Raw genomic sequence first — 19,983 nt, 5'->3', positions numbered from 1 at the left:
AAACCTTAAAACTCTGATTGTCTACTGTGAATTGTATATCCATTAGTAAGTACTTCAGCAATGTACTTAAGAAAAGATTGTAGTTGATTAATTTAGCTTTTGATATTGTTGACGACAGAGGAAACCTGAAATTACGCACTGAAAAAAAAAATCCGAAGTACCACTCCCAAATTGGAAAAGTGTTCTGCATTATTCTTTAAAAATTACTAGAGTAAAAACTAGATTTACGGAAATCTGCGGAGCCACAGAAAATAGTTCATGCATTTGATTATTCTAATGGATCACTATCTAATCCAAAAATAAAACAATGTTTTGCAAACAGTTATCTAATACTTGTCTCAACATTGATTTAACGAAATGAACTTGCATGTTGTTAAATAATTCAACTCTACGCATTAACCAGTACATTTAAGTCTAATTATTCTTTTAAAAACAATCTTAAATTTTCATAAGGTAGAAAAATGCTACTACGTAACGATTAGATCTCTCTTACTTATGTATTTAAAAAAATAGCTTTTACACAGCACAGGATATTACAATGATTGAACAAAAGAAGAAATAGTAAAATCAGAATTGTAAAATTCTCTTTTGATTTTATGAGTAAAAAACATAAATAAACTACATACATAATAGCAACAACAAAACTCTTATATTCTTTGTAGCTGATTGATTCATAATCGTGGAATTGGCGCTGATGACACTATTAACACAAAAAAACGTGCACTGATTGAAGAGTTTAAAAGAGTAGGACAAAATGTAATGGAAGTAAACTAATGTCCAAACACACGCAATAATATTTGCAATATGTAACGCTTAAAAATCACTGCTTAGATATTCTACGCGATTTTTACACAATGAAACCGAAAAACAACTAGAAATCTATGTATTGAAGTACGGTGTATATTATAACAGTTTACTTCTATTTAATTTCACCATATTTCCATTAGTTACTAATTCCTAGCTATCATTACAATGCTCATAATGTCACCAGCAATTTTTTTTCTTAAAGTCTGAATGCACTCACAGAGGAGTGCAGGTTCTTTTCGTACAAAAACAATGTAACTATCTTAGCTCATTTTATTTTTTATATGTGAGTAAATTTAATTTCTTAATACATCGGCTGAAAATCGTTCGTCGTGACTACAAGACTGGAATGAAATTAATTGGGGGAGACAGATGTGGACAACGAAGATCTTCAAACTGCGCAGTACAAAAATTGATGTGATCCATAAAGCAGCTCTCTTCTGGATTATAGTCATATTTACAGTGCAGTGTTAAAACAAGCATAACGATCGCCTTATTTTCATGATCAAGGTTCGTTTTCTGCCTACTATGATAGAACTATGGATCGATGTAATGAAAAATGCAACGAAATCAATAAAAAATACACATTCAGACAGGTATTAGCAGTGACCCCCAAAGTTTATTTCCCTGTTCCAAACTGGCTTGTATGTCAAAACAAAGCTTCTGTAGCCTACATAAACAAGGACAAGTAAAGCTGGAAAGTGAGGAGAAAAAGATGGATTCAGTATGGTGGAAATAAGGGAAAGTGCAGAATTTTCGATATAAAAAGAAATCCTGACCGACGCAAGGAAAGTCTATGGAAAACTCTATAGAGACAAGACCGACGTTAAAAATCTCTCTCTCATGGTACTAAAGCACATTTTTAATAGTGTAATACAAATACTGGTGATTTCATAGAAGTTTTATATTAGAACGTAACAATTAACTAACGCTAAATATTTATTCAACTACTTCTACGTACATACAAAAGATAAAGCGAGGTAAGATAGTTTTTTTGTTGTTTATGAATAACATAGCACTTTTAGCTGCTTATACAGGGTGTTTCAAAACAACACGACAACGTTTGGGACGTGATTCCTGACACCAAGATAAGACAAAAAGTATAGACCAACCTGGGTGCACAAATGCTTCCTTTCGGAGTTACAGACTGCCTAAAACATGAAAAAATGAACTTTAAAGGACCATTGCTCCAATACTATAAAACCTATCCTAGTCGGGTCAAGACTTCACTTAAGAACTAGTATATGCCCTACCCGAATATCCATGTTTCAGAATCCTACGGTACTTCTGCAACAGTTTTTATACAGGTAGTTAGTGAGTACTTCAAATAATACCCCTTAGCCAAACTCCCTATATAAAAATTGTTGCATGAGTACCGCAGGATTCTGAAACATGTATTTTTGGACAGGACATATTAGTTCCTAAGTGAAGTCTTGACCCGACTACAGTAAATCCCACAGTTTTGGAGCTATGGACCTTTAAGTTTCCTTTTTTCATGTTTTCAGCAGCCTATAACTTCGAAAGGAAGCATTTGTGCACCCAGGTTGGTCTATACTTTTTGTCTTATCTTAGTGTCAGGAATCACCTCCCAAACGTTGTCGATGTTGTTTTGAAACACCCTGTATTAATAATGCACACGTAAATAACTGAATTTTCAATAATGCGTTCACAGTCTACTGCTTTTAATATTACGTTAATATTTAATATTACGTTAATATTTAAGTTTTTACATGACATTTATATCCTGGTACTTCGTCCTGAATGCTTTTTTTTTTTTTGTTACAAATTTGACATGCTGAAAATAAAGTCCGGATACGTTGAAAGTTTATTATTATTATTATTATTATTATAACAACTAGCCCCTCTTTCCTACCCTATGCCTTATCATTTAGATTTCATTATTTTAGTTATAAAATTGAACGTTGATTTTTTCTTTAATATGTAACTAACACTATATGTAGTCTATTTACATACACTTAATACTCATACTTTCCTCTTGGATGAAACTCATAATTTGGTGCTAAACCTTCAAATTATATAAAATCGCATAATATGCATACATTAACAACAAAATATCATGGCAGTACTTTTTGCTATCCTCCAATTTAATAATTCTCAACACGCAAGTATTGTTACGTTATTAACTACAGTGTGGTGCAAAAACCTACTTACCACCTTAAATTATAAATAACTACTGAATGAAAGGAATTAAAGTACTTATCTAAATTTTAGTTACAACTGGCTATTCTGTCATTTATATTACACATTTTCAATGTGTTTTCCCTCAACTTCAACGATTTTACTCAACTAAAAACACGATTTTGTAAAGAGCATCTGCCGAAATTATACAAGTTTTAGGTTTCATAGCTGAGATTAGATCTTCCGTTGCTTTGATAAACTGATGTACAAACCGCCTGATACACATAAGGTATCGCACATGTTTCGTCAAATTTTGTGACTTAGTTGTAGAGAAAACTGCTTTTAAACTTGGTAGGTAGATTCTGCGTCATTCTGCATATGACAAACCTCGATCCAGAGTATATTCTAAATACTGTTTCATAAGTATATATACAAAATACATATATGCACAACAGTAGTGGTCAACATTTACATAAAATTTATTATTGAGCATTATGAATGAATCTGTTCTTTAGGATATTTAATCTTACAGTGATTGTCTGCATGAATCCATGAATAAACTAGATTACCAAATCAACATCATTAAATTGTATTCTCTTGCTCGCTTACGACACTTTCAGGAACTACCTTCGCAACTTTTCTTGGTTCTTTGTTGTACGTTTTAGGGCACTGCATTTCAGTCCAACTAATGGGAACCATTGCAACTCCTGGAATAGATTAAACAAAGCAAAATTAATTTTTAACATTTCTTAAAGAACGAAACTGTCGCACATTTCACATTTATGAAACGTCATCTTTGGCGATTTCAAACGTAAGATGGATTCAGAAGTGGGTTGTTCTACTCTTTAACGTTTATGCAACTGTCATCTAATTAAATTAAACGATTAGTAGTAATAGTAGCAGTAGTAGTAGTAGCAGAAGAAGAAGAAGAAGAGTGTTATTTTTACTTTACTTCGATTTTGTTTACTTTACAATTTTGTACTAATTACAAAGTAACGATGTTTATTGATTCTGTGTTCACAGTATATTCAGACATTGATTGAAAATTAAATTTGTTACCAAGGGTTACAAATTTCAACTACTGATTGGTAAGACATCAAAATTTGAAAACTTACATTCGGAACTACAAATTAATTCAAAGAACATGTTATTATTAAACGTAACAATCAACAAGGAAAATAATACGAAATTCAGAAAAAGACAAAATCCACCTTAATACACCCACCAATGACATGAATGAATGAATGAAGGAAAAAATTGAAAGAGAAAGTAAACCATACCTGCTTCACTGTAAGCAATTACAACACCAAGTTCATTTTCCGCTGTAGAGAGCTGATATGAATGTGGTTCTGCCATTGGAAGCTAGTAAATGGATAAGGAATATAACACACAATTGACAGAAAATTTACATTTTTGGATTCTATAAAAATTTACAAAATTAAATTTGTACTTTTCTTCTTGTGCTTGTTTCCTAACAATATATGTTTTTTAGCCCTTATCATTTGCCAATAAGTCGTATAATAAAATAAGATCTTTAGTTAACTTTACGGGTGGGTCGTTTATTTGTTCCATTTGTATATTATTAATGATTGTAATATATCATCATCATACGTACTCTGCCGTTATTGGCAGATCACTTGCAGCAGCTGAGAAGCTTCAGTGAACCATGGTCTTCAGTTAACCTTTTTGTCTTTACGTACGATTTTTCTCTGTTTATACCTTTCACTCCATCTTTCTTTTTCTTGTCACAACACGTCTTGCACGTCCCTCTTGATACAATTCCTTCTCAGCCAATGTCCAAATCAGTTTCTCTTCGTCGTTTCTACTACATCTAAAATTGTCCGTTCCACCCCCATTATGTCTAACACCTTCTCATTCGTTTTCCGTTCGATTCACTCATTCCTCTCCATTCTTCTCCATTACGAAGGCTTGCCATTACTTTTGCATAATGTCCATGTTTCAGCACAATATTACACATAAGACACTTTATGAATCTTTTTCCCAACTTTAATTCAAGAACATACAAAACAGATTTTTCTTCCTCCTAAATGTTTCTTTCGCCATTCCTATTCTTGCTTTTATTTCACGTTTGCACTTTATATCATCACTAATAATACTACCAAGGTGTCGAAAACTAGTCACTTGTTCTATTTTTTCCCCTCCTTCTTTTATATTTGACACCAACTACTTCATTCCAATCACCATGACTTTTGTCTTTCTAACATTTATTTTCAACTCATACAATTCACAGCTCTTCCTCAAGTTTTTTCTAACATCTTATTGATTTTCTTTTCAGACTCCACAACATGCAGCGTATCATCTGCAAAAGGTATATACCTAATCATTCTACCCTCTACCAAAATACAGCCTTCGTTATATACGTTCTCTTTTACTATCTCCTCTACATAAATAACGTCGGCGAGATACAACATCCCTGTCTCGCTTCCCTTTCAACTGTACTATCCTCTGTCAGTTCTACCCCTATTCCACCACTTGTTAGTTCACAGATGGAAGTCCATTGTAACCCACCTTCTTTAGAACTCTCATTAACAACTACAAGTTCATCCGGTCAAAAGCCTTTTCTACGAGGGGTGATCAGAAAGTAAGGTTACAAAGCCTGCAGTGGAACGTGTATATATTATTTTATACAATCAATATAGACAACAGATAGCATATACATTAGGTTATTTCTCAACAGTTTCCATATCAGTTGAGCCATCTGTCCCATCGTGGGATCAGTTTGAAGATTCCTTCCTAGTAAAAATCCTGTCCTTGCGTGTTCAGCCACGTTGTGATGAAGTGTTTAACCTCCCCATCTGAAGCCAAGCGAAAGCCTCCTAGGTGCTCCTTCAAATGCGGAAAGAGGTGAAAATTACTTGGAGCAAGGTTCGGGCTATAGGGAGAGTGGTCGATGATGTCCCAGCGAAACTGCTTCAACAGTTTCTAGATTGTATACAGGCGTGCGTTTTCCCTACCAGCTCCAAACTTTCGACACCATTCTGCAACATGCTGACGAGATATTACAGTCTCTCCGTAAACCTCTACCAGCTGCCGGTGAATTTCAGCCGTGGTTACATGTTTCGCCCGCAGAAATCGAATAACTGAGGACTTCTTCGCGAGACCAGTTTTCCAAATAAGTCACTATTTGTGTTTACCTACAACTAGCGTCGTTGGTTGCGTGTCGCTGAAACACTGCACAATTGCCAACTCCATGTATTCAAATTACCGGACACTCCTTATTCTTCTATGACAGACGAAACTCCAGAAATATCGGCGTTGTAACTTTAGTTTCTGATCTTCCCTCGTAGATCAATAAATACAACATACACCTATTTGCCCTTTTCTATAAATGTTTCACAGGTTATCCTTAAAAATTCAATTGCACTTCGTAAGTCCTTACCAGTCCTAAAATCAAACTGCTCCTCACTATCTTTTTCATTCGTTATTTCCTAGAACTATCTGTTCCGTAATTGATTATGTTATATGGTATTCTCAAATTGGCGTCCACGAGAAAAAATACTGGAAGTTCTGAATAACCTCTGTAATGTTCAATATCTCTGACAAAGCAGTTTAATAACTATTCCTTCTAACTCTAACAGCTTTCTAACATAAAAAATCTTACAAATACTTTAACACGCAAAAATCGAAAAGGATACCACTCGAGCTAAAATTATATCACCGGGTCGAAAGCTTTTGTACATTTCAACTCTATCCTTTTCTGTCGCTCGCACATCTTCCTTTCGCAGTATACCACGATACGGATGAGAGAGAACATTATCTGCCACACAGATAATTGAGCACTTACAGAAGCGTGGATTCACTATGGTTACCTAAAAATCATAAAATGAATACATTATATTTGAATGTAAACTGTTACATAGGTTAAAATCTTATCAATAGTTGGAACAACATTAAGTACTTGTATAAACAAAAATATAGTTTTCAAGCACAGTAATAAGTGTGTAAAAATATAAAATACGGGATAAATAATGTTTAGGTGAATGTACGATGAGATGAATGTAGAAACATTTCAATTGCCAATAGATTGCAATATATTTTCTGTTCTTCTAAAGCACTTTTAACAGAGTAAAATAAAAAATCACAATAATTCAGTCAACGTCACAAGATGAATGTTGAAACTTCGCTCGAAGACAACTTGAATCAATAATCAGAGAATAGTTTGTGCACTTTTTAATTCGTGTAACAGTTCACATTTTAATTAGTTCGTTTTATTACGATTACGCAAGTGGAACTTATAATACTATAATGTCAGTACGTCCGTCCGTCACTCCAGAAGATAAATCTTGAGCGAAAGCGATTTTTTAAAAATATATATCAAAGTGTTTATCATAGCCTAGTTCGTTAACAGAGTTAATCCGTTAATATGTTCACGGGTAAAGGTGACTTTAACAGTAGGTATCCATATCCCAATTTCTACTATTGAAACAAAGGTAGCATAAATTATACATCTCGCAGTTAGATGGCTGCAAAGATTCTCCAGCAGTTGACATCTACCGGTCGAAATTGAAATTTCTGGTGCGTGATAATTATAACTACCTACAAAGGTTAAATTATGGTTGAGAACATTTTATACATTACAAACTTACTACTAATTTTAAGTCTGTAACGTTCGGGGTTCGATCCCTGTGAAGGGCGAACCACTTATAACGGTCTATGTTTTTGATTAGGCTTTCACAGTTTACGTAAGGTTAGTGTTACACGATGCAATGTAACTATAGTCACTGGCCGACTGCAGGAACACCTTTTTGTGCAAGTACAAGCTAATAACGGTAATATTAATACCTTGTACACACAGAAGAGAAAGTATTTGACAGTTGACAAATTTTCTTTCACCAATAACTCAGAAACAAGTGAATTAATTTGGATCTTTTTATTGTTATCCTTAGAATAGTGATAATTTGATAACTTGCCAAAATCGGTACTCTAATATGTTAATTTATTGTTGTGTTATTAGGGAAAGAAATTTTGTCAAATGAAAAATACTTTCTTTCGTGACTGTATATGTTAATTAGGTATTAAACATAGCAAATACGATTTTTTGGGAACTTTAAAATATTCAGTAATATTAATAAACATTTATTGGAAATATGTAAAAACGTCTTGTCACTAAAATAGTATACAACTTATCAAATATTATAGACATACATACAAACTCTAATGTATAGACAATACATTGATGATTTTATATCTTAATTACGCATTGGCATATTTATTTTTCTATATTTTCATGTATTTCAGAAAGAGTAAGACAAGGATTATATTGCAATGTCAAAGAAATTTGGAAATATGAATAAACTTGTTACTTTATCTGAAATAAAACATGCATTAGGCGTACATAAATAAACAGAATAGATGTCAAAAAATCACTAGCTAAATCGCTTCTAAAAATAAATAAATCGCATACAGCTAAAAAGTGCAATAAAAAATGTTGAGAATGTTTTGAGAGGATACCATTTAAATTTGTTAATTGGTTTTATAGTTTTCAAGATCCAAATACGCAATTTGGATATTGTAAAATGGTTGAAGATCAATCCACTAAAAATATATTGTTTCAGAACCTGTTTCTGTGCAACCCTTACCACTGCAAATTAAACAAGTTGAAATACAAAAATTAGATGTAAAATTGAGAAAGTTACAGAGATACCTGAATCAGAGATTAAATTTTCATCTCTAGTAAGCAGAATTAGTTGAAAACAAATCTTTTGAAAAATGTAGCGTGTTATGGACAGTTGTTGCACTTTTACCACCTGTTGAAATCTTGCAAGTTAGGGGAAACAAAATAAGGTAAATTTAGATTTTAAGAAAATATCTAGGCCATATCTAGTTAGAGAGGAAATAAAAAAGTGTTACAAAAGCCAAAATAACGTTAAAAACAGTTCACTGCAAAATTAAAAAGCATTTTGCGTTGTCCCTGAAAAAATTATTTAATAGGTACAAGAGCTTGGAAGAATGCTAGTAAAACCCGTGTTAACATCAGGTGATGGCAATTTTTTTATAATTTTACATTCCTTCCCCCAAAGAGTGAATGTGCAAATTATATTACGCTGTAACTTAAAACAGGCGATGATAAGGCATATGTGTCTTTACATAAAATACTATTTTTGCCGCAGACCAAAATTCTCCTTGCTATACACATAACAAAAAAAAAAAAAAAGTATAAATGGTAAATAATAAATGCATCTTTATGTTCATAATATCGTTGTGGTTGAAGTAATCCATAAACAAACAAGAAAAGAAAGTAATATATTAAAAGCCATTAATGTGCAGATCAGTTGTGTTGCTCAAATTAAATGTTACATATTCGTATGCAAGCTAGTGAAACAAGTAAACATTAGTTGCTATGGTAACCAGTTAGTTAATGAAAATGCGTCCATCATACAAAGGCCTATTTGTTCACTGTTAGCGCAAAATAGAGTAATTTGGAGAAATCGCTGCAGAAACTTAGGCGTAAGCGCAAAATTTTTCTAAAATGCATAAATAAAAACAGTGCGAGAAAACGTTTGTAAATTACCTACAAAAAAGTGACTTTCCGTGTGAAATTGATATTCCAGAATTATGATAAACATGTAGAAAATTATAATTAATCGTACTCCAAATTATCAGTATTCCCAAAACAGTGAAAAGTGAGTAAATGTGATTTTTCTTTCTTAACACAATACCTTACTCTTCCTCTCCTCCCTTGTGTTCTGTATATTTGGCGGGAGATAGACGTATCAGAAAATACTTTGATCATTTTATATTTCAATTCCACGTTAATATGTGTATTATTTTCTCTATATTTTCACATATAGTCCCTTGATTCACCAGTTCGCGTTGTGCATCCGTACATAAAAATAATTCTTGAGAAGTCCTGCTATAAGTTACTCTGTACTGAGCAATGAAAATAAAAATGCAAACACTGGTGTGAAGAAATAAATTTAAAATGATAAATCTCTAAAAGAAATATAAAGATTGATTTGCTTGCTTTGTTACACCTATTTTTAGATTAGGATTCAATAAATTATTTTAATTTAAATTTCGTATCAACAGTCAGTACCTTTTGTCAAGAAGAGCTTTTTTTTTTTTTTTTTTTAATAAGATCCTGGCTAACTACCATATTTTCAGTCTTTATTTTGCATTGCACTTGGATCTGAAGAACATCTGGTTAAAAAAGAAAATCGATTTTCTTTGCTGCTCTGCATATATATCACTTCTACGATATGCCACACACAATCCGATTGCATTTAACTTCTCCATTGATGAGTTTGAAATAGATGTTACTACGTATGCGAAGATTTTAGAGTTGAAACTACAGGTTGAAGAACTCAATTAAAATTTTAAAATGAGTCACATTTTTTGACAGAAAACTATGATTTCTGTATCTGGAGAGAGTTGTGGAAAAAAAACTTTCACGATTCAAACATGATACTAACTTTGATCTGTTCCGTGGTGATCATGATTTTTTTATTATTATTATAATCAATTTATCATTAATTTAATCTTAAAGATCATTCTGATGAAAGGCGATCGAATATCTCGCCAGAAATATAATGATAAATTAAAATAAAAGAATAAATTATCACAGAACACAATCCAGGTGTTTAATTTTGATATATATTCTATATATTCAATTAGTTGTTTCATGAGTCAAACATTTTTCTTGCCAGAGACTATGAAAATTTCCAATGTATAGAGCTAGGAGAGCTCGACGTGGAGAGCTAGGATACTCCGCATGCTGAGACTGAGAACTTTTTTGCTCATCATGTATACAGTAGTTTATGGCGAGTTGCTTCAGATGCTGACCAATCCGATGCTAAGAAAGAAGGCCTCATAGTATCTTGTTTTTCTTAGTCACTTTATGCAATTCAACTTTTAGAAAAAAATTATAACTTGCCTATTAAAAAAAAAAAAAAAAAAAAAAAAAAAAAAAAAAAGTGATCTACAGGTATAAGCGAACAATCAGCAGAAACTGTTGTTAATTTCTCTGGTATATCAAGAAAATTCAGTTTTTAAACAAGGTCTTGTATTTAATTACTTCACAGAGTCTCCTCCAATAGCAGATTGTTCATTGAAGTTGAAAAGCAACTAGGATCCACATTGGACAGAAACCTTATTTACATACGATTTTATCACCTGTCTGAGCCAAACATTGGCAGAAACACGTCTGTGTAACTTTCAAAGGAGAGGGTTTCACACATTGAGGTGAATTTACACAAAGCCTTACAGCTATGGTATATCAAAATAAATGTAATTTGCAGTAATTTTTACAGAAAATACACGGACACGGCTACCAAGACAGATAATAATTTAAAAGTACAAATGACTCTAGAAGAATCGCTTTCAAGAATCAATGGAAAAAGAGCTTGTTGAGAAAATAAATAAAGAAAAAACGGGGGATTCTGAAATACACACTACACATACACTATCACATACTACAAATATTAACAACCAACAAGGACACAGAAATGCACTTATTTCCACTTGGAATCGCAGGAAATTTTGGATTGAGTTATATTTTATTTAAGAAATAACTACGAAATTAGAACTTATCCACAGTCATAGTATTAAAATGACATTCTTGTCTTCAAAGAATGAATACATCAGTAACTCGTTCCGAAAGTTTTCTTTATAGTACGGGTGTTTGAAGCAATCTGCAAATGTAATGAGTTTTATATCGATATGATCAGACCTATAACCCTAGAATCAATGAATACATTATGAACATAAATGTCAATTGATCAAGATTTTCTTAACATGTAAGGACAAGAACCCCGCACGAGTCTACATTCTATCTTCTGCAAAAAACACGGAAAAGGAAGTTCTTTTAATCAATTTTTATTGGAACAAAAGAATAAATAAACTAGACTAAAAATATATTAAATATTAACACCAGTATTGGAGAACTACAATTAACACATTAAAATTACCCAACAGTTGGGAAGACTGAATGTCGAACCCTCAACTTCATCAAACAAGTACATCTGGATTACAACAACTTTTATAATAGTTTGAAGATTAATGCCCACTAGTATCTCGGAAATCTTTAAAAATACTTTACCCTATCATCGTGACCAGGGCAAACGATATCCAGTCAAAATATATAGGGAGTATACTGAGAGCACATATAACGAAGATTTTACTGAAGTTACTAACAGCAGGAGAGAAAAGAAGTTATTGACACAATGCCTGTACCAAAATCAAGAAACCTTGTGCGACAGTGAGGGAAACATTGTTGTAAGATACATGGTTCTGGAAAGAAGCTGGAAAGACTACGATCGATTGACTACGGATGTTGTGACGATAGTTTTTTTTTTTTTTTTTTTTTTTAATACAAAAATATATATATATTTCTCTCTCCAAGGTTTTGAAACAACTATTACATATTCCTAAACCAAGTTCACGATTAGAATGATCCCGATCAAAACAAATTCACAAGGTCGGTCGGTACTTGTTTGGGTACAGCAACCAAAATGCAACATGGAAGAGATGTATTCACAGAAAATAGACCCAATTTCACGATCCACATAAACCAATGCTTTTTACTTATTCCTAAATATCAAGACCCAAACATGGAAACGGTAAAACGTATTATCTTTCTACTTATTAGGAAAAGGTAAATTTAACGAGAAACAGTCGTGCATTACGTCATTATGAAGTCTCGTCACCAATCGCTATTCTTTCACTTCAGTTCAACGCGAGTGAGACCGTTAAGAGAAAATGATGGAGGAATACAATTGCATTTTCTTTACAATAGGATCACTCTAACAGTGAACACAATTTAGAAAGAGAGAGGACTCAAAAAAGAATCAGATTGTAAAATAAAAATACGCTGAAAAAATACCAGCTTGTAAAACAAAACTATCGTAATTTTATTATAATTTTTTCCCAGTATGTTTGAGGTGCTATTTGTGTAGTTTTTAGCTCGCTTCGAGTAAGCTTACATAAGATCGTACTTATTAATACCACTTAACACATTGACTTTACTGTCATAACTATTCTTCATAATCAGTACCCATCATATAATTATTCTTCATAATTAATAACATACTTACTCTGGCAGTAACTATATCTCCCGGAGCCGGAACAATACTTTGGTCATTGCTACTGTGAACTTCCACCAATAGTGACTGAAAAATATGTTTTAAAAAATAGTTAGTAATAATCTTTATTTTTAACAACAAATAATGCATTGTTTAAAGTAAAATTAACTTTTAGTTAAATGATCTGCAGATACTAAAAGGAACAGATAATAAATGAACTATTAAGAAAGAATGGGGATTAACGATAACGTGAGAAACTGGAAAGCTCAACACAAAACCCTGAATGGAACCAAGTCTACGATCGAACAAGACACTCTGAATCAGCAGTAAGTACTACCCTTGAATCATGGTGAAAATGGGAATTAAAACTTGGAATGACATACAAAGAAAGTGTGCTTAGCAAATACTCGACACAAGTAAGTAAAAAGCCAAGCTAGGACTGAGAAAAATGTATTCAATCTAAGTCTATGGGAAGTACCTAATTCCAATGAGATATTACGTGAACAAGTACAGTCAAGAAATTCGGGTTAGAAGCCTGTGGCCGGCCATACCCACCTCTCAACATTCCTTTACAAAGGTATCACTCCTTCAAGATTCCTTCCAATATTTCATTATTACCTTTTCCAGGTAAAATGGTTTCACAGCTATACCAAACTTAATACATAACTGCTCATCGTGGACTTCCAATATTCTAAATGTCTTTAGAAATTAACTGAACTATCTCTGTAAATTTGCATTTTGTTCAAATACGTTACTCAATTAGTATCGACAACATAATGATACATGCCTTCTGATATTTTGTAACTGTTAAGACCAGGGAAGAATTTGATATCTAAAACAGGTTCATGTGTACATGCAAATAGAAAACACAGGAGGAGTACGGGTCAAAACATAACGAAGTATGACGTTCTTGATGTGATACTATATTTCGATCCGCACCTGCTAAACTGATTACCAATGTTGGTTAATATAAAATTAAAAAGTACAGAAGTCAAATAGGATGATAAGGCGTTCTGTTATTGCACTACTGTTTTGTACTCTTCAATTCACCACAGAAAAAAAAATGGAAGAAAAGAAAAGAAATATAATGAGGTTATGCTCCAAGACAAATGCAGAAACGCTGATGATATACTATTGTCATGTGATATGTAATATACTTGGGAAACAGAATAGCGCCAAGAATAGTCAGAATCCACTTGCTTCATGTAATTAATCTACACTATTATTTGTGGATTCATAACACTGAAGAACCATAGAAATGTACAGTCAGAAAAAAAAAGAAAAAATGGCCCTATCTATTAAAAAAAGAGAAAGAAAAAGAAAGTCCTACAGCTTTATCCGTACGAGAAATTAAATCATTCAAATGCAAATCATCTTCAGTCTTCTGAGATACATTTTTAAAGCCAAAATACTAGTCCTTGGTGAGAATACTAACTGCCTTTTAAAGAGAGTTAAGTGGCCATGAATTTCAAACCTAAGCGTACTATCGTTTTATCTTGCCTAACACTTTCTTCCCTAACAAATATTCAAGCTCGACTGAAATTTTCTTAAATAACTTGTGCGAGATGGAACTGAAGGCCCGACACTTGAGTAATTGGTAACGTAAATTTGAAACAGAAGATTTCTCCATGTTTAACTGTATTGCCATTGTTACTTCTAATAGTTATAACAACAATTACTAACTAGTATACTGAGACTACCATTTCCACTAACCACATGTATACTGTACCAAACTACATGAAAACTATCAAACTTTATGATAAATGCCTACCTTATTATTTATATCTTTTGGCTCATTACGTCAAAAAAAAAAGGGGGGGGGGTTCTATTTTCAGAACCGTTTTATGGAAATCTCGACACATCATTTTCAAATTCATCTTTACATAAATTTTGGTCATCAGAAGTTCCCTTAAGAGTCTGTATCTATCACCTGACTATGAAGTTTTTATTACACTAAACACTATTCCAAACACTTGTTTAACATATGCATTACTGACTGGTATAACGAGAATATACTGCATTATTTTGAACAAACTTGGTTCATCTGTTTTCTTGAAAAACACACTCCATAATTCAAAACAAATATTATTACCCTTTTCATCAAGCATTGATATTGTCTCCCACCTCTTAACCTCAACTTAGATTTTATATCTTCAGGTGGAGACTTAAGTCTCAGTCACAAACAATACTGGGTTTTATAAATTTTGAAATATAGCAATTTTAATGTAAAAGTTTACTAAAATGATGAATGATGAAAGATGTAGGATGAATTCTCACGCGTTGATAATATTACTGATTCTAAAGAATTGGAAATTCATTGTATGGTCTTTTCCACAGAAACATTTTAATTTTCATCCAAAATTGTCAAATTATTAAATGCTGGAGCCACACGACAATACAGGCGCAACAATGAAAATAAATAAAATTTAGCCCTTTGTTACAATAAAATTATGAACTTCATAAATAACTAAAAAGACACATCAACTTAGTAATCCAAGCGGATTTCAATAAAAATGTGGTAGGTAGATACTATACATGAAATAAACGACTATTATTATTATTATTATTATTATTATTATTATTATTATTATTATTATTATTATTATTATTGTTATTATTATTATTATTATTATTATTATTATTATTATTATTATTATTATTATTATTATTAATCGTATTTCAATTAATCTTAGCAAATATACAGTCTAACGTACCTGAATCTTTCGAAATATTTTACGCGCACATACCTTCAGTTAAGACAATAGGAATGCCCAAACGTTTGTTAAAAAAATACTTTAAGAACAAATTCTGAGAATATTTCCCGCTATTTCTTCCAAATGAGTGGATATCTGACACGTCCATATGATATGCGAAAGCCTGATTCATTCCACAGACACTGATGTACGAGTCATGAATCTAAGGTAATCAAGATACAAGTGGATGCTTTGGAAGTGTTTTATTATTTATTTATTTATACATATCTCTGGGCATTACTGGCATCTATGTTCTTAAACCCGTCATGACGTCCCTCGACGTGTACACTATTTGGGGAAGGGGAAAGAAAGGAAGGGCCTGGGAGCCGCATGTTAGGTATCATCCCCACATTTGCCTTGTGTGAATGAGAAAAACCCAGGTAAACCTCACTTAGCATGGTTGGCTTGAAAAAATTGTTATATCTTTTCGTTCGAGTCTCCCCACTATGAATCGAAGCTGGAATCATTCGCATTAAGGGCGAGAGTGTTAGCAGCTACGCTACGCGGAGCCACTTATTACTATTAAAATGTCGCATTTGATGTATATGTTTAAAAAATAATTTAATCATCACACTTACTAACCGTACTTCACTGAACTTTGGCAAATATATAGCGCAAATATATAGAGCATGGAGTATTTTTCTAGATACTTTCCGTGTAGGTACTGAATTCAGAACTCCAACTGGAGCGCTTTTTTTTTCTTTTTTCCCGGGAAAATCCCCGAATTTATGATTTTAAAAGAGTTAGGAAAGTCAGAAGTGACCATACTGACACAGGAAGGTCCCACAAGTTGTCGCTCAAATCTGATTGCCACATAGCACATCTGATAGGACATCATGAGAAATGAAAGTGAGCAAAATTTAAGGTGCTATGAACCAGAAGGATAGAAGCTACGGGGCTTCAAAATCTGAATATATATATATATATATATATATATATATATATATATATATATATATATATATATATATATATATAAAATTATATCATGCAATTATGTACGTTTAAAGTAAATATCTTGAAAACCGTTACAGCAATCAAAACAAAAGTTGCACAATATAATAAGAACTAAATGCCCTATCGAAAACCACAAACAGTGCAGCAGTGTTGCCAACTCAGTATAAAAATATTTTGTTTGAAATAGCACCATGTACAAATGTGCAAAGATTTAAAATGCACTATTATCACTAAACATAACAGTGAAGTGTAGGGGTACAGTGTTGTACACTGTTGAAACTACGTGTGATGAAAATGTACAATGGAGAAGTCTGATATATGGCCACAGATGGTATTAAAGGATACTGAATTTAGTTCAAATGCATAACACCGATAGTATAACATAGCAAAATGTCAGCAGTCACAAAATATTGATGCATTTGAAATACAAAATTGAGTGATGCCTTTTTTACGTCCTCTGTCAGCTCCGAAGCTATATAGGACGGGACCTTAGTGTAAAGTGGTATCTGAGCCACTATGGAAGAGAAAGATAACAATGAAATGTAAAGTGAAAAGTACAACAAAAACATGTCCGAGGCGGGATTGGAACTCGCGATCCCAAATATGTCGGTTGTCTAGCCTTCTAGACCACACGGCTATCCGGGCGGACTAAAAGAGAAATGAGATAGTAATAAAATAATTATATTTCCAATATGAATATGGTAATATTACAGTGTACAAACATAATCATATGGTATGTAGAAGAGGAAGTAAAAGAATATGTCACTTAACACGAAAGGCATAAACCAAGAAAGTACTCTTCCAAATATTGATAAGATAACCTGGAGAACCAGTTTTCAGAATTAGAAAACACGTGTTTCTCTCCTCGCATGTATCATTGTTTTCGCGAATTGTCTGCTTATCCACCGAGACTACAGAAACATAATGCGAAACCCTCATTTTTTTTCTTTCTATTGCATCCAAACGCGAGTAATAGAAACACAATTTATAGCTGGTCGGGACGTGGGACAATTGATACTCACAACACTTGTAAGAGTCAAATGGTGATACAGCGAAGTGAAAGGAGGAAGCAGAGGGAAGGTCAGTTCGAGGTTTATAGACAGACGGAAAATGTAATGATAAATGCACCCATCCGGCCACCAACAGAAAAGCCACTATTACTGTAGGCTGTTTGAATAGCGCTGCCAGCGTTGATCACAGTGGAACAGACAGTTTCTAGCATGTGCTTTTTTTTTAGTGAGTGTGCTATTGAAGTGTCAATACTGTTTCATATATATATATCTTTGTGCGTTTTCAATTGTCACACAAGATGAAACAGTCAGTGATACTTCATCTTTTAGTAGATTATTTTGGTGTTCCGGAAGAAGTGCTAACGAGGAATGAGCTTGTGTTATTCGAACATATAAAAAACCAACCTGTTGAAGAGGATTTGTCCTGGATGAGTTTTGTACATTTGTGATCGATGAAGAAGCTTCAGATGACGAGGAACTGTCTACTGACGTCGCAGATGAATGTTACGATACGTCAACATTTCAAGCAGAATGTGAATCATATAAAGCACAAAGTTAACCACCGTATAGTAATCAAGAGAGCAGAAGTTCGTCAAGTGACCGTCCCTCGCCACCGAAAACTCTGAAAACGAAGTTCCCGGAAAGATATTTGGCTGATGCCTATAAGATCTGAACAAAGCAACCAAGAGAAAAATGGAAATATCGATCCTCCACAGCGATGTCTTCCTGGATTATCGATTGATATGACGCCTAAAGTGAGTTTCAACACAGTTACTGCACAGAAAAGAAAAAGAAAAAACAAAACAGCGTTACAAAAGTTCGATGCAACGCTCACACGTGTGGATAAACGCAGGCGAAACATGCAGATGCTTGACACGATAAATAGGAAAGTGTTTGAACAGTTTATTGAAATGAGACGTCAAAATGCAATAATACATGACTGAACTTTAAGACTCTGGGTAATGAACTTTAAGAAACAACTCGACCCTAATGACAAGTTATTGTTCAAAGCGTCCCGAACATGGGTTAAAAGATTCAAGAAGAGAAACAAGATAGTTTGTCGCAAGATAGTCCACAAAGTTAGCAAGAAAGTTAGTGGCAATGAACATGACATACAGCGCAAAGCGGACAGTTTCGTTAGAGAAATCAAATCTTTTATTGAAGACAATACTGGTAAGTTGTTCCCAAGTGAAGTGCTGAATGCAGACCAATCCAGATTTGATAAAGAACTGCGATCTGGAAGAACACTCTCAATTCAGGAAAGCAAAAGGTGCTCGATGTTGTTGGATCAATTTCGGCAACCATACATTCATACATGATAATGCCGGTCATTGCCATGGATGGTACGCTATTACCACATTTGTACGTCCCCGTGTCAGAGCCCACAAGACGGTTCCCACCTACTACAAATATTGATTTACCAAATATCAAGGCATTTGCGAGCAAGTCAGCTAAGAGGACCAAAAAAGATTTAAAGGATTTCCTTGAACAGGTATTATGGCCCAATTTACACGACAAAAACAGAGTTCCCTTTTGGTGGATTCCTGAACAGCAAGTAAAGAACACTTTATAATGCTGCGGTGCCTGACGGTATTGAGTTCATCAAGAAGCTCATTCCGTCACAATGTACTGGATTAGTGCAATCAGCTGACGTATTCTTTTTCCGTTCGTTCAAAAACTTCGTTAGATTAATCACAGATACATTAATAGTATGTTCCGACAATAACGTCTGGCATAGAAACAATTTAGTACGTCTTCACTCCTTTGTATATTTTCAGTTCTCTGCTGTGAGATTTGCTAATTTCATCAAATTCGATTTCTTCAAATGTAGTTATTCCAGTGTTAAGTTCGGTACGTTTTAAACGTCCTTAGAGTACTGTTTTGAAAGTGGACTACTAAAAGAATGTGTAACGCGTTGTGAACATCCCGCTTTTATTAAAGTACTCACTGCGACAAGTGTTTGTGCATACAACACGCTTTCATTTTCGACTTGCATATATTCTGCAGTTAACCTGTTACGGCAAACTTTATAGAGCAGCCACTCAAGTTATTTGCCTTCCTAACATACAGGATGAGTCAACACTGTTTATTTTGTTGTTCAAATACGTTACACACATAGATCATGTTTGTGAATTTTAACCATTATTATCATGTGTAAGTTTCTGACACATTAAGTGTTTACATCTGTAGCAAGTGTGTCCTATCAATGGCACACTGTTGATATTTTGCTGTTTTAATATCAGTGTTATTCTGCATTTGAATTAAATTCATAATATAAGA

General features: G+C 33.4%; 1 protein-coding gene across 2 annotated transcripts in view; it reads right to left on the bottom strand.

The window, feature by feature from the left end:
• Positions 1 to 478: 478 nt before the first annotated feature.
• The window catches only part of Csl4 (exosome component 1 Csl4), a 64,557-nt gene continuing 45,052 nt past the window's right edge, over positions 479 to 19,983 (bottom strand). For both annotated transcript variants that reach the window (XM_081734218.1, XM_081734217.1), the window contains exons 4-7: positions 12,996 to 13,070; positions 6,600 to 6,773; positions 4,224 to 4,305; positions 479 to 3,650 (exon numbers count right to left, since the gene is read on the bottom strand). In XM_081734218.1, the coding sequence (XP_081590344.1) occupies positions 3,526 to 3,650; positions 4,224 to 4,305; positions 6,600 to 6,773; positions 12,996 to 13,070 (456 nt within the window). In that variant the 3' untranslated portion in view covers positions 479 to 3,525. The remainder of the gene's footprint in view (positions 3,651 to 4,223; positions 4,306 to 6,599; positions 6,774 to 12,995; positions 13,071 to 19,983) is intronic.

This window comes from Thermobia domestica, chromosome 12, assembly GCF_964235325.1.
Source record: "Thermobia domestica chromosome 12, izTheDome1.hap1.1, whole genome shotgun sequence".
In the NCBI taxonomy this organism is placed as follows: Eukaryota; Metazoa; Arthropoda; class Insecta; order Zygentoma; family Lepismatidae; genus Thermobia; species Thermobia domestica.
This window is presented reverse-complemented; position numbering and strand designations above follow the sequence as displayed.